This window comes from Siniperca chuatsi, linkage group LG1, assembly GCF_020085105.1.
Source record: "Siniperca chuatsi isolate FFG_IHB_CAS linkage group LG1, ASM2008510v1, whole genome shotgun sequence".
Taxonomy (NCBI): domain Eukaryota; kingdom Metazoa; phylum Chordata; class Actinopteri; order Centrarchiformes; family Sinipercidae; genus Siniperca; species Siniperca chuatsi.
Genome location: NC_058042.1, coordinates 1,499,647 through 1,515,505, shown reverse-complemented (window position 1 = coordinate 1,515,505; position 15,859 = coordinate 1,499,647). Strand labels below are relative to the sequence as shown.

The following is a 15,859-nucleotide window of genomic DNA, read 5'->3' as shown; positions in this document are numbered from 1 at the left end:
ATGGATGCCAACCGCCATAAAACGCAACAGAAGAAGAAGCAGAAGCATGAATAATGTGTACTTTAGTCACAAACATCCGTGGTACTTCTCCCCATCCTCCTCTTCTCTTCGAGTGTTTTACGACAGTACCAGTGTCTTTACGGCAGCCGGTTTCTATAACATCAAACAACATGGCGGATGCGGCGCCGTGTCCCGGTGCTGAGGAGGTTTTAATGCAAGACCAGGAGAGTCCGGCAGCGGGGAAAGACAGCGGGACACCGGGAGCAGCTGCCCGGGACAAACCCGTGTGTCTGATCGTGCTGGGCATGGCGGGCTCCGGGAAAACCACCTTTGTTCAGGTCAGTTAGCGAGTGTGGCTAACGGTAGCTAACTGCATGAGTTAGCGTCTTTTAGAAAGTTAACAGTTCACATGGCTGTTTGAGGAAAAAACCCTTGTTCTGCTCCAAGTTCCTGTTAGACATTAGGGGATGTGATAGAAAAAGGGCGGGTTTCATCGCCGAAATCTGTCGCGTTGCTTGCTAATACTCACTGTTAAGTGTAGCTTTCAACTGTAGGCTAATTCTAGCTAACGTTACAGCCTCTCAGGTGAGCGTCGTTTGTACATTTCAGACTTCTGTATTAATGAGGACATTAGAGCTAACGTTACGTTAAGCTTTGGCTTCAGAGGATGAACGCAAGCTAGCTTAACTTTTACAAGCCTCGTTGTTCATTTGACAACACTTAACCGCAGTTTTGAAGACATTTTGTAATTTTTTTTTTGCCGACTGAATCCATACCACACCTGCGGTCTCGAGCACTTAAATGCGCGTTCACGCGGCAACAGGTGGTGAGCAGGTGTCTCACCTCTGAAAAGTGCCAACACACAGTTTACTTAACATGAGTCTGGTGATATTCTACATTTTTCTTATTTTCAACAAACCCGATGAAAAGACCAAACCATCATGAACGTTTCTGCTAACAGGTGTGTGTGTGTGTGTGTGTGTGTGTGTGTGTGTGTGTGTGTGTGTGTGTGTGAATCACAGTTGATGGATCTTCTTCCTCCACTGTTGTCCAGAAACTGTTAAAACACTGTTGCACTGGGCGACATGTTCCTTCATCACCATGAACACACACACTGTAGTTTATTCTGCCTCTGCCCCACACACACCGTCCTGCTGCCCCAAACACTCACTACAGCACCACATGTGGATTCATCCGCCGCTGGAAATAGTCCCCAACAGATGCTCTGTTTCCTCCTGTTGGTCTGATAAAAACTACAGCGAGCAGCTGTTTGAGGAAACTACTGAGCCTTTTTAAACAGGAAACTACAGATCTGTGTTTTTAAAGATTTACGTCTTCAGCGGGAACCAATGGGCTCGCAGCTGAGAGCCGCAGACAGGAAGTGAGACGCTGCTGAGAGACGGACTAATACATGGTTGTCTTAAATCTTTTAATGGGATTTATTGACAATAATAAAATTGTAGAATATCACCAGCCTTTTCCTCCAACACACTTAATGCACACATATCCTAATATTCAGAGGCTGTTGGATCCCGCAATTCACCACAGTCTGCAGCACCACAACAGTCCAGTTGTAGGCGGTCATGCACCTATACACAAACGTGAATTTTAAATTTAAGACCTCTTGGATTTAGGCTGAATATTATTATTATTATTATTATTATTATTTTATTATCATCCAGACATCACAAAATGATCTCAAAACCCACAGACAGTTATCACTTAATACACAAATCTAACCTTTTTGATGAGGCCTTATTCCTTCTGTAAAACTTTTACTAAACAGAAACCACTGAAAATAATGTCTAAATGTATAAATCTTTTATGTGCAGTAGCTCTGTGTTCTGATCTCAGTGTTTTTTGATTTCTCCAGAGGCTGACGGCTCACCTTCACTCTCTTAAAGCTCCTCCATATGTCATCAACCTGGACCCTGCCGTCCACGAAGTACCCTTCCCTGCAAACATCGGTGAGGGCCGGTCTATTTCCTGGACACACAGAACATATATTTCACAGTCGGTCCAGACAGTTTTTTGTTCGTCCTGCTCTCTGTAGTCTTCAGTCTGTCTGTCTTCGTTCCCGCAGACATCAGGGACACTGTGAACTACAAGGAGGTTATGAAGCAGTACGGCCTCGGACCAAACGGAGGCATCGTGACATCACTCAACCTGTTCGCGACACGATTTGATCAGGTGACTCAGACTGACTCCACCTCCTCTGCGAACTGTTTAACCAAGACTAAAGCTCTGGATTAACTAAACCAAAGCTGTGCGCTACTTAAAACAAAGATCTAAACTTTTCAAACTAAAACTTTGGACTGTTTAAACTAAAGTTCTGAAATGAATACAGTCCACAGTTTTGGTTTAAACTGCCCAATGCTTTAGTTTAGTTTAAAGGTCTGAACTATTAAAATTAAAGCTCTTGGCTGTTTAAATTAAAGGCCTGGATGTTTTAATTAAAGCTCTCGACCATTCAAACCAAAACTCTGGACTGTTTAAGTACGGCTGTAATGTTGAAGGTATTTTGTTTGATTTTTTTAAAAATAGTTTGTTTTGTAAAAATGGTTTTGTGTCTCAATTTCCCATTTATTTATGTCAAAATTAAAATTCAAGATAAATATAATACATTTACTGCAAGTTATCCACACTGTGCCTCTGTTTGCCCCAGTTAGTTGCCCTCAAAGATTTGGTACATGTTTCCTTAGTTATGAAGGATTAGGATTTCCCTCTTACGGTCCCGTTCGGAGAGGGTTAACATCACAGGGGGAGGTGGGGAATAAAATATTCACTGTGCTCCTCAGTGATTTAACTCGTCACTGCGACTGGCATTTTAACCATGAGGAAATTACAGGATCTGGTCTGTAACAGACATGGACATTCAGCAGGACAAAAACAAAAGAGAAAGACTGAAGCCTCCCCAGGGGGGCGCTGGAGAGCTGAAGGGGAGGCAAAGATACTGCAGGAGGTGGATTTGAGTCAAAAATCTTCTCCTTCTATAAATAACTCAGTCAAATCTGAACACACAGACATGAAATCCACTTAGAAATCAGACAAAAAAGCGTCTGCAGAACCTGCCTGAGAATCCTGCTGTTTCTAAGTTTCCTTCAGTCTCACAGTGATCCAGAGACAGCTGTCTGTCCGTCCACGGGTCCACTGCAGACAGGAGCTGCTGACTGCTGGTTCGGCTGCTCTGATGGGACAGTTTGACTAAATGTAAACAAATACAGGTTAAAATAACGGGTCTCAAAAGAGAGTAGTACCTTCCTGTAGCTGACATCACAGCAGCACATTTGATGAGCTTCACGAGGTCTCGCTCTCCTAACGGCTTTAATTTTTTCTGCCGTCATATCGGATCCCAAATAGGCCTGTATGCTGGTGTTAGCGTGTTTCTATGTATCAGATTAGCAAAAAGACTTCTCCATTTTCACACAGAAGTAAAATTTCAAACTCATCTGATTTTAAAAAAAGAAAAAAGCAGTAGGACAAAAGTCAGGGATTCACTTTGAAATACAAGGACATCTCTCCGGGCGGGATTTAAATTAAAGGAGGACCAGCCAGTTCATAGAAAAACAGGAGGTAATTGCGGCGGTAATTATTACTAGGGTGGGGGCTAAAAAATGACCCACATACGCGCTCTGGACGGCATTAAAATCACTGACCAGTTCAGGTTAAAATCACACCACCTCCGCTCGAGAGAGAAATCCAGTCCGAATGGGGTTTAAGACAATAATGCCTGTCCGCCTCTGGAACTGCATGAAACTGTTCTGTTTTTAGTTTCCAGACGCAAAGTGTCCGACGAAATCGTGACAAACGACAGACTGAACGAACTGAGATCATATAACAAGTGTGTGTGTTTGTGTGTGTGTTCTTCAGGTGATGCAGTTCATAGAGAAGAAGCAGCAGAATCACCGGTCAGTATCAGCAAGATGTCGTATCTTGCATTGATAACAGGAGAGGTCGTATTAAGAAGCGACCCGTATCCCTGTATAAAATTGCCTGAAAAAAAGCAGTAACGATTGACAGTAGATCAGGAAATGTAAACCCCACTTGATTCCCGTGCTTTGTTGATGTTTGTTGTCTCCTTATCCTTTTGTTAAATAGATTAAATTGTTACAAATAAAAATAAAAAACACCACATAAGTCATGGTTCAAATTGGGAACATGGTAACCTCACTTGAAGGCCCCAGCAGGTCACTGATTTGAACTTTGCCCTCTGCGTCACCCACCCGTCCCCTCGCCACCTGCTGTGCTGCTCATATAGACAAACGCAACGCTCTGTTTACACGTGGCTTATCTCTCCCGTGTATTGTTGTGTCTGACGACCTTTGACCTCTGCAGGTACGTGCTGATTGACACCCCGGGTCAGATCGAAGTCTTCACCTGGTCGGCATCTGGAACCATCATCACAGAGGCTCTGGTAGGTCTGCACACTGGGTTTTTCTTTTGCTTTTCTATAATATATAACATCAATCAGTTTACATCCGCATGTGTGTTTCAGGCGTCATCCTTCCCCTGTGTCGTGATCTACGTGATGGACACGTCCCGCAGCGTCAGCCCCGTCACATTCATGTCCAACATGCTCTACGCCTGCAGGTACCAGACTGGACTAATCACTAAATCATCCTCAGTGCAAAAACCCCCCTAAAAAAAATCAGCTTTATTGACACTTGGATGTTATTTTGGTAGTGTTGTCCATCATTTCTATCAGTAATAATAACATCGTGCTCACCAAGTTAATATGAGAGATCTATGAAGAGGGTGACATCTCTGAAAAGAAGTCAGACAGGTCAACAAACACAAGGTTGGAGACAAACCTCCAGGTTATTTGGAAGCAATCAGTCACTTTTCTCCCAGATCTCAGACATTAACTTGGTGACTACAGTTACCAGAACCGGCAGGAGCTATGAAAAAATAAATAAACCCATGTTGTAATTAATACCTTTTTTTTTTTTAAAGTAATGAGAAATCTGTTGGTAAAAACTAAAACTACAATTGTACAACTCACATTTGCAAAGACCACCACAGGGACAAACGCTGGAATCCTCTTAAAATCATCTTAAGATCATATAAACTGTTATATAACATATTTCTCACTTTTTCTGTGTCAAAACTGAAACCACAATTGTACAACTCTCATTTTCGAAAAAACACCTAACAGGGACTAAAAAACAAGACTCCTCTTAAATTCCTATAAAATGTGTTATATATGTGAAATGCACATATTGAACTCAACAGATAACCATTGATGTTTTCAATCGTGTATTAGCTGTGAGACAGCAGTGACTTTAGTTTTCCAGCAGGGGGAGCTAACAGAACAGATAAGACAACTGTCCCAATTCCATACGACGTATTAGCTGCATACAGTGTGTACTTTAGAGTAACTGTTCATAGTGTACTGTTTTCACAGTTAATGCTAAAAAGAAATCACAGTTGGTGCACCAACGTGCATTCATCAAACTGTGACTTTAGAATGCCATTAAAGCCCCATTCAGACAAGATTGACTTTACAAGGGGAGGTGGGGAACGAAATACGTGCTCCTCGGTAATTTAACTCATGTCAACTCTGTCTGTAATAGACATGGACATTCAGCAGGACAAAGAAAGACATTAGCCTCCTGAGGGGGCGCAAGAGGAGAGGCACAGAGGGTGAGACATGAGGCACAGATACTGCGTTACGTGAATCTGATTCAGAACGCAACACACATTGATATCATTCAGCAACACACATTGATATCATTCAGCAACACACATTGATATCATTCAGCAACACACATTGATATCATTCAGTGTGACTTACTCTTCCCGAGGACATCATTATCTCTGATGTCCATCCAGAGTAAATGGCCATAAATCTGCTTAGAAATCATAGAAAAAATGGAGCTTAAGAGACAACAAAAACAATTCCAATGAATTAAAAGTTACTGTTCTTTGTTTTCTGATGTGTTCCTGGAGCTGTTTCGCTCAATTAATTTGAATTTTTTTCCAGCTGTGAACAGCTCCTCCGTTTCCCCTCTGCATTGTATTGCGGGACAATAGTGTCCATCAACAGCGACTTCAGTTTTCTCACAGTTATGGTTTCAGTGTCTTAGTCTCAGCTGATGTTTCTCTCCTTCAGTATTCTCTACAAGACCAAGCTGCCCTTCATCGTCGCCATGAACAAGGTGAGGTCACTTCCTGTCTGCTATGTGGCTTGTTTTGATGACTTGTTGACTCGTTGTTGAACTGTTTATATTTTATCTTGTGTTGTTGTTGAGTTATTTCTCTCTTGTTGACACTTTACGTTGTCGTTGTTTGTGCAGACTGACATTATCGACCACAGCTTTGCAGTGGAGTGGATGCAGGACTTTGAGGTTTTCCAGGATGCTCTGAACCAGGAAACCTCGTATGTCAGCAACCTGACGCGCTCCATGAGTCTGGTGCTGGACGAGTTCTACACCAACCTGAGGGTAAGTGGACGAGGACGTTTCAAGAGTTTTCGTAAAGGTCTCCATCCACACAGAAACACCTGAGGTCTGTGCCACGCAGCGAGATTGGTGGGTAGCCACTTATCTTTGGGCTTAACTCTGATGTTTCTGTGTCCTGAAGCTGGCTCACTCTTAACCGGGAGAGATCACCATGGTAACCTACGCTGCACAGCTAACCTGTTTGGATCAGGTTAACTTCAGAGGATCAGATCAAAATGTACAAACAGCTAGCTTGGTTCCAGGCCTCTGAAACCACCCACATCTCCAGTTTGTTGAGTGATTCAAATAGATCTGGTGTTGCGCTCAGTGACAGCTACGTCCGCTCTACAAAAATGGCGCGATGTGGATGAGATGTTTGCAGCTGTACAGGTCGAATAGAGAGATAACAACTCCTAAATCAACATATTTCTTTGATCGACATGACAAACGTTCCTAAAAACCCCTACCACAGTTTCTGTGTCCACTGGAAATGACGTAGATGGATGAATACATTATATTAATATAAGGGTAAAGAGAAGTGGAACCCAGTATTAAAGGTGGACTCCTCCTGACAGAGTTGTCTCTGTGTCTGCAGGTGGTGGGCGTGTCCGCAGTTACAGGAAGCGGATTGGACAAGCTGTTTGTTCAGGTGGAAGATGCCGCGGAGGAGTACGAGAGGTGAGTTAGTAAACAGTTACAAACTATTTTCCAACCTGTTTCGCTCATTCAGCACATCAGGTGGTTTTCTGTCACATGTTCGGTATGCAGGTACATTAACACAGCTACTCACCTCTGGTGTTTACACCTGACGTTTCTCTCAAACTCTGAAGAGTTGATGTTGGATCATATTAGTGCTGGGCAATTAATCAAAAAGGCACCAAAACCAACATTATAACTCTCTAACCGGCCTAATTTCATTCGTGTCGGTATATTCGATAAACTCGTTCCTTCATACAGGCTGCGCCTGTAATGCAACAACGAATACAGGCGGGTGTGGATTCATTTCATTCAAGTCGAGTCTGCATTGTTCCACCTACAGTGCAGCTTAAGGGGTGTAATTATGTGTGTCCAGTGTGCAAATGTTGGAGAAATGTAGCTGGGGCCGGGTGCAGGTGGAAAGAACAAGTTCAGAAAGAAGATGCCATGTCGGTTGTGTGGACACAATTATTTCAGTATTGTCTGCATTTAAATAAAGAAAGTTCAGGCTCATCTAATAATTTATTTGTTCAATTTCTTTGCAGAGAGAATCTAAGGGACTGTACTCGCTTGTTGACAGAGCAAGATATATCTGGGTGTCATCTGCATAATTATGATTGTTTTGTATAATGTGGCCTTTCAGAGCGCCCTCTAGTGGGCCGCTCATGTCATCAATTTGAAACGCTTAATTTGTTGACAGGTACGCTAACCGGTAGGCTGTGTTGTGGCGAAAATATTGTATGGTCACCTGTGTCAAAGGCAGCACTGAGATCTAATAGGACCAGAACCTGATATCTTGCCTGAATCAGTTTCTGAACCAGGAACAGTAGAAAGAAAATAGTTCCTACATGAAACCGCTCACAACAGATCTGTGGATTATCTTCAGTAACCGGGTCATGATTTTGGGAAAGAGACGTTGCTGTCGAGTTTTTCTAATGTATTTTTTTGCTGCTTTGAGCTCCACAAGCCGAGCGCCATGTAGTCCCATTATATTCAAAAAATGCAGACATCTCTCTGGCCAATATCTCCAAAACTCGGCAACTCACAGCAAAACAATTTTAGATGGATAAACAGCCCTACAGGTGAGAGGGAAAATGTGTATTTTTGATTTTGGGGTGAACTGTCCCTTTTTTAAGAAGGTATTTGATCGTTTTGGTCACAAGATTTAAATGAGAGACGAGATGTGAGGTAGTTTGGAAGCTTCATAGATGAATATCATGAGATGGTTTCTTGTCAGTGAGGAAGTCCATCCAACCTTGTGATAGAGCAATTATGAAACGTGTCTTTTGTGATAAAGCGTAACACGCTGAACTACTTGAGAACCTGAAAGTGATGAAGCGGGAAATAGCAGTGCTAAACCTCCCGATATGAAAAAAAATGCCAGAGTTTGATAAAAGGTTACTTTTCATTTGTCGCCTGTTTCATAAATGCAGATTAAAAAATGCCAGAGTTTGTTTGTTTCCTTTATTCTCATGCTGCTCGCTGCGCCTTAAAACAACTGGATGCAGCTTATCGTTGCGCTTTGCGTTTCATTACAGGAGATAATAAATATCGTCCTCATCACTGTGAACTATATGAAACGGTCGGCTTCTCTTCTCGCAGTTAAAACCACTGCTCAGCAGAGCTGGTCTCAGATCTGTTTAACTCTAGTTACCCCTCGGCGTAAATACTGCCTTCCACTACTTTGCTCCTTTTTATACGTGGCATGAACTACAGACGATTTTAAACTTTTAACTTCAAATCTTTTTGGTGACGTCTGTGATTGTCTCTGATGCTATATGTGCTTTTGTTTGTCTGGATGTTTGTTTTTCTTTCTCTCTGCTGCGCTCAGGTCTGTCTCACTGAGATGACCTGATTAAACAGGTTAATAGTCATATATTCTCTTTTCATAGAGGAAACAAGTTTGTGTGATAAACTGACTTCCTCCTTCCTCAGGGACTATCGACCCGAATATGAAAGACTCCGCAAACAGCTGGTGAGTGTGTTTGTGTGTGTTTTCTCTATTTTTTTTCTTCTCTGTCCTCATGTCTCCATGTTTTAACTGACTTCCTGTCCATCAGGCGGAGGCTCAGACCGAGAAGCAGCAGGAGCAGCTGGAGCGGCTCAGGAAGGACATGGGAGCTGTCGACATGACGACCACACCTTCGACAGGTAGAGCTGACTGATACAGAAAATAAAATAATATTTGATGGTAACACTTTATTTTACAGGTCTGAAATTTCCACTTTTCCACTAACACTGGGAAAATAAACCCAAATATTTATTCTTCATACGTTTAATCCTATGCTGCCTTTGTAATTGGAATTAGTTAACTGTAAGTCTGTAAGACTCTGCAACTAACAATGAAAACTAACATACAAAGAGATAATTACAAAATGTAAATAGGTTGAATGGCTGTTGCTGAAAAAATACAGATTAATAGTATCAAGAACAGGGTTTGATTTCATGGAAATCTTAAGTATCATAACTTTAATAACAGGGAGGTGATGGTGGGGGAGGGGATTAAAGTGCAAAGTTTGTCGTACTGTATTTTATTGTTGTATTTTGTTGATTGACTTCCTGTCTATAGAGGAAGCTAACATAGCCGGGCCCAGTGACCTCATCATGACACGCGGTAACCCTGACGAGGAGGAGGAGGAAGAGGACAGCGACACGGACGACATCGACCACAGCGGTGAGAAAAGAAACTCCCGCCGCCTGTTATACACTATAAAAAACACTAATATACACTGTAAAAAAACAAAAAGAAACCTCAGTGATCGCCTGTATAAAAATGTGTGGAAATAACACAGTTGAAATCTGAAGGAAATCTATTTTTTAATTTTTCTCTCTAGCCACGGAGGAGAGCAAAGAGAGCGACGCCTTTGGAAACTTCCTGATTGAGAGGAAGGAAGTGGTTCAGGTCCGAAACAAAAAGTGTGCGATTCCAGAGGGACCCTGACCCCTGACCTCTGACCCCTGACCTCTGCAACCTGACATCTCACTCTGCCAGGAAGAAAAGAAAAGACAGAGACAGCAGGCTGGTGAGGGAAATAAGAAACCTCCCGAAGGTTTCCCTCTGTGGGATACCGACTATCACCTGGAACAGATGCTGTGGAAGTGCAGAAGATTCTTCCATCAGCGATGGTTTTTCTCAGATGTTCAGATATGAAACTCTGAACTCTTTGAGCCGAACTTCCTGTCTGATCAGGTGACCTCTGACCCTGTGACCTCGCTCATTCAGTAAAGCTGATTGGCTGCTCCTCAGTGTCGCTCCTTCCCTAAAAAGCAAAAGCTATATTTTTATATCAGAAAAGACTCTTCTATTCTGCTTTTGTTGTGTTTTTCATTACTGTTGACTTTTGTGAAAGCACTGAAGTGATTTATGATCTGCAAAATAAAAGTGAGCTTTTAGTTCAAAACTGGTTTTAATTAAGACTATTTGTGACATTTGCAGCAGCTGTTCATAAGTTCAAACTTTCTCTCGTTCTGACGTCAGTGGAGTTTCATCGTCACTGCATTAAAACAGGCTGCAGCTCACTGACTAGTTCTCACGTACAGATTAGTTGCTGCTAAATATCTACAGCCGCTAACTGCAGGTGGAGCTGTTGTTAGCTAACTGATGCTAATCTGTTGTTAGCTAACTGATGCTAATCTGTTGTTAGCTAACTGATGCTAAACTGTTGTTAGCTAACTGATGCTAATCTCTGAGCCGTTTAGCGTAAAAGAGGTGATCTGGAGTTCGGTCGACGTCTCTGACCTGAAACTTGATAAATGCTGTTTAATAACGACGTCAGTCTGGAAGTTTTTGAATTACATTTCACTGAAATAACACGACATGAGTAAATAACGTCAGTTAGCTTAGCATAATCAGATATTTCCCTCATTATGAACTGAATCCTTCTAACTCTGAAACAGATTTCTCCACGTTTGCAGACGCAAACATTTACACAGATTTATCTTTCAGCCTCTGAAGCTGTGATGTTTGGAAGCTACGCTAGCTCCCGATGCTGCAGTGACTTCCTGTTTACATAGCTGAACGCTCCTGATTGGACAGCTCTACAGATGTTTCCTAGCAACAGATCGACGCATTACTGAAGTCTTTTCAAGTTTTAATGGTCCAACCTGATAAATCTCTAGTTTGATGCTAGCTGGTCGTTCCTGAGAACTCGAGCGGCTGCAGCTCAGGCCTGAACAGCTGCAGCGCTGCAGCGTGTGGAGCTCCACTGGAGCGATGAACAGCGTTCTTCCAAAAGATTTCCTTTGGTGTTGAGATGCCGTTGGCGCAGAGCACTGTCGAAAACATCGCTCCAAAATCAGATGGGTTGAGATCTGATGACTGTGAAACATGAAGTGAATTTTCCCCTTGCTGTATTTGAGATTTTTATAAAGAACTATTTGATTGAAATGAATAAAAAAATAGAAGGAATTCAAGAAACATTAAAAAAAAAAAAGCTATATGCAACATATACATAACATAATATTCAATCAAAAGAAGTTCAGTAGTGCAACTGGCAGTCATGATGCGTGAGCTATACACTCAGTGTCCAGTTTATTAGGTACGCCGAGCTAAAGCCGATGCAGTCTAACGGTCCCGCAGTGAATCCTCCATCATGAAGGCGCTAACGTTGAGTTTGTGTTGAAGCCGTCAGAGACGTGTTGACTCGACTCTTTTGGAGGATGCAGTTTGTGCTGCTGTTGAACTGGACTGTGTTATACTGAGAGGCGTTTCTGTTATTTTGTCCACTCCGTTTGCATCAACGAGGGGAAGCTAAATAACAGAAACTCTGTATGGAAGAAAATCAACTCCCACACTCTGTTTGCTTTATTAAACGTACGATGTTTTGATCAAAAGAGCATCAACAGTCGTTTGCATTGTCCTCTGCTGTTTTTGCTGGTATTGATGTGTCTCTGCCGATAGAAGCAGCTCTCTGTTTGTCTTCATTCATGTCTGAGCTCTGTGAATGGACTCCGATTCTCCGCCTGCCGACCATCTGCCGACACGCTCTGTTCTCTCGCCTACACGCTCGCTGAAATCCGGCAGCGTGGTCGGACTGAAGAGAAGCTGAGTCACTCTCCGCCCGCTTCTTTCAAAAGCAGCGGGTGGAGAGTAACTAAGTACATTTACTCAAGTGCTGAGTACAAATTTGAGGTACGTGTACTCAAATGAGTATTTTCTTCTCATCCCACTTTCTACCTCTACGACAGCTTTAGTTGTTACTTTACACATGAAGAGTTTTACACACAAAACATACAAATAGTTTATAAATCATGATGTTTTGTTATAAATTAAACTCCCCAACAGTTAATACAAGTACAGCTGAAACGACTAGTCGATTAATCAATTTTGATTGACAGAAAATTAATTGGCAAGTGTTTTGATGTTTGAAGTCGTTTCTCCTGTAAATCCCTTCCTGGCTGCAGCTCCTCAGATGTGCAGATCTGCTGCTTTTCCTCTGAACGACTGTAATAACTGTGATGTTTGTTAATAACGTCGAGCTTTGGACTGTCGGTCGAACACGACGACACGGTGAAGGCGTCGCTTTGGGCTCTGGGTCGTCGTGACGGCGTTTCTCACCGTTTTCACCAGTTTTCCAAACCGATCGATCGATGGATCGATCGATGGAGAAAAGAATCAGCTGATTAATTTTGGAAATCTTAATGCTACAACATAATGATGTTTTAGACAATAACGTCAACAGTTTGTGTTCCTCCGTGCACAAAGCCAGCTCCATCAGGGTGCAAAACTCTTCACACAAAATGTTGAACTGAAAACTGTTCAAATGAAAAATTAAATTAAAATTAGGTGGTGCATCCCAACGTTATATATGTTCGTTAATGAATTTTAATAATCAAAACAGACTTGCAACTGTCATTTCCTCAGAGATTATACGAAAAGAATCGACATGCAACTCAACGATGACTTGACAGCTTTTAATTTGTTTATTTAGTATTAATGTTTTGAATTTAAGTATAGATAATAAAGTGAGAGAGTCTTTACACAACAGTAACTCTCACGTCAATCCTACAGTTTCTCTTCTGCATCAAAAGTTTGATTTTATTCAAAACATCAGACTTTAGGAAACTTTATTAATGTGCAACAGTTTGGTTCAGTGCAAAACTCTTCACACAAAATGAGCAGGAAGGAGACATCTGCAGACATTTCTGGAAGACAAATGAGCACTGTTGGTTTTGAATCAAGGCTCAGTGGTCTGCCTGTCTGCCTGCCTGTCAGCCTGCCTGTCTGCCTGTCTGTCTGTCTGCCTCTCTGCCTGTCAGCCTGCCTGCCTGCCTGTCTGCCTGCCTGTCTGCCTGCCTGCCTGCCTGTCTGTCTGTCTGCCTGCCTCTCTGTCTGCCTGCCTGTCTGCCTGCCTGCCTCTCTGTCTGCCTGTCTGTCTGCCTGCCTGCCTGTCTGTCTGTCTGCCTGCCTCTCTGTCTGCCTGCCTGTCTGTCTGCCTGCCTCTCTGTCTGCCTGCCTGTCTGCCTGCCTGCCTCTCTGTCTGCCTGTCTGTCTGCCTGCCTGCCTGTCTGCCCGCCTGCCTGCCTGCCTGCCTGCCTGTCTGCCCGCCTGTCTGTCTGTCTTTCAGGTGAGTTTCTGGAAGCCTCCGCCTGCAGTGGCAGTGACTCACCTCCGCTGACATTCAGCCCACACTGTTGTCTGTTCTCTCTCTCCTCCTCTTCTGCCTGCAGCTCGCTCGCCCCTCCCTCCCCTCTCCCCCCTCCCTCCTCCCCCTCTCCCCTCCCTCTCCTCTCTCTCTCTCCTCCTCCTCAGTGGGCTGAGACTCGACCACAAACAGAAACGCTGAGAGTCACGACGCCTCGCCGACACAAATAAAACACACGACTGCTGGCGGAGAGTCAGGCTGCTCATTCATAGTGGAGCTGAGCAGGACACACACACACACACACACACACACACACACACACACACACTGGTAAACTGGTTTCAGCTGGTTTAAACTGGTTTCAACTGGCTGACAGCTACATGAATCTTCCAGTTCAGGTTTCTCTCTGCAGCTTGTCACTCAGAAAACTTGAACCTCTTTCTTTAACCCGAGAAGCTTAACAGGAGTAACGAACGCTGTGTTCACTCTGACAGTTACACACATTCACACCTGAAGCTGCCCGGTGCAGCCAGGGTCCTGCTCAAGGGCACCTCGGCAGCGCTCGCGAGTCGGGATTCGACTTTTTCTCTCCTCAGGCCGATACCGATCTGATACCACTGCTCTCGTCTTCCCAGATCGAACCTCTGTAAACCTCACTGCGCGGAGGCTGTTCTCATTATGTCATCCGCACGAAAAGTAATGCGCTACAATTCGTATATAACCCTCGTAATCGGGAGCCACGAGGCATTTATCACTAGGCGGCGACCTCGAGTGGCCTCGGTAATTATGACGGCATCAAAGGAGGAAGTATAAAGAGCGTCAAAGTCCATGTCGACCGGGGTTCGTGTCCCATGTGAAACCAACAGTCAGCGTTGACTTATTTTAAGTTACGTACGTAAGTTAAGTCACGCGACTCACTGTGAGTTACTAACTTATTTTAACTGTAACCGTGAGCTTTTCCTAAACCTAACCAAGTGGTTTTGGTGCCTAAACCTGACCAAACTGCGACCGTTTCACAACGTTAACCCCGTGTTTATTGTTACCGTGACGCCGAAGATCCGTTACGCCTGTTGCTGGACATTGGTAGGATTAAGAACGAAAAATGGTGCATAACTTTTCGTAAGATGTCTTCGAACCGTTGTATGAGGTTACGTTGCTGTGTGGAACTCATTGGGATTATGTTTAAGTAACATGGGAATGCTGCCATGACTTATTGAATGTAACTGATAGTAGAAACACTGAATTTTATTGTGGATCGGTGACTTCTGGCCCAAAACCAATGAATCTGCTGAAGGAGGTCGGTGTCGGTGGATTGGATCGGTGCGGCTCTAGTAACCCAGACTTTTCCTGCCTGCCTGGGAGTCGAACCAGCGATCTTCCAGTCATCAGCCTGGTTCTAGTGGTCTAAAGGCAGTGGTGGAAGAAGTACACAGATCCTTTAGTTAAGTAAAAGTACCAGTACAACAATGTAAAAATAACTAGATACAGTTTTTTAGTAAGGGGTCACAAGCCAGAAAGAAGAATTACTGTTACTTATTGTTCTGAAGAAACATTGAAACAAGTACTCAATGTACTTCTTCCAGAAATATTTTACAGTGTAGAAATACTCTATGAAGTAAAAGTACTCATTATGCAGAACGGCCCATTTCAGAATAATATATATGATATTATTGGATTATAATTATTGATGCATTAATGTGTTCATGACTTTAATGTTGCAGCTGGTGAAGGTGGAGCTACTTTTAACTACTTTACATATATATATATATATATATATATAATGTAGCGGAGTAGAAGTGTAATGTAGCAGAACATGGAAATACTCAAGTAAAGTACAAGTACCTCAAAACTTGTGCTTGTCAAGTACTTAGTTACTTTCCACCGCTGGTGGCAACGGGTTTTTTTGTGAAGGAAGTTTTCGTACGGAGGTGGTCGGGTGGATGGCAGCAGAGATCGGGGTTCTGTTCAGGCAACAAAAACACGTAAAGGTTCGGGAAAGAGCGCAGTTTGGGTTAAATGCTAGTAAAGTAAACAGATCACGACCTACTGACCCAATGTCCTTTCCTTAGTTGTCGATACAAGAGGGAAGCCCCTCCTCTCGCCAGGACCAATCATGGATCTGTTATAGTTTGAGGGTTT

The 15,859-nt window shown here is 43.1% G+C and overlaps 1 protein-coding gene across 1 annotated transcript; it reads left to right on the top strand.

Moving 5' to 3' along the window:
- Positions 1 to 117: 117 nt before the first annotated feature.
- On the top strand, positions 118 to 10,537 carry gpn1 (GPN-loop GTPase 1). Its single transcript, XM_044199171.1, has 13 exons — positions 118 to 338; positions 1,874 to 1,967; positions 2,084 to 2,190; positions 3,871 to 3,908; positions 4,336 to 4,414; positions 4,496 to 4,590; positions 6,113 to 6,158; positions 6,297 to 6,443; positions 7,036 to 7,118; positions 9,072 to 9,111; positions 9,197 to 9,287; positions 9,706 to 9,810; positions 9,971 to 10,537. Exons 1-13 carry the CDS (start codon positions 171 to 173, stop codon positions 10,075 to 10,077), a joined length of 1,200 nt encoding a protein of 399 aa, XP_044055106.1. The 5' UTR covers positions 118 to 170; the 3' UTR covers positions 10,078 to 10,537.
- The last annotated feature ends 5,322 nt before the right edge of the window (positions 10,538 to 15,859 follow it).

Bases quoted from the DNA above. Each gene is read 5' to 3' on its own strand.
- gpn1 (XM_044199171.1), top strand. From the start codon at position 171: ATGGCGGATGCGGCGCCGTGTCCCGGTGCTGAGGAGGTTTTAATGCAA. The intron at 339-1,873 runs GTCAGTTAGCGA...TGATTTCTCCAG, and splicing joins GGAAAACCACCTTTGTTCAG to AGGCTGACGGCTCACCTTCA. The intron at 4,591-6,112 runs GTACCAGACTGG...TCTCTCCTTCAG, and splicing joins AACATGCTCTACGCCTGCAG to TATTCTCTACAAGACCAAGC.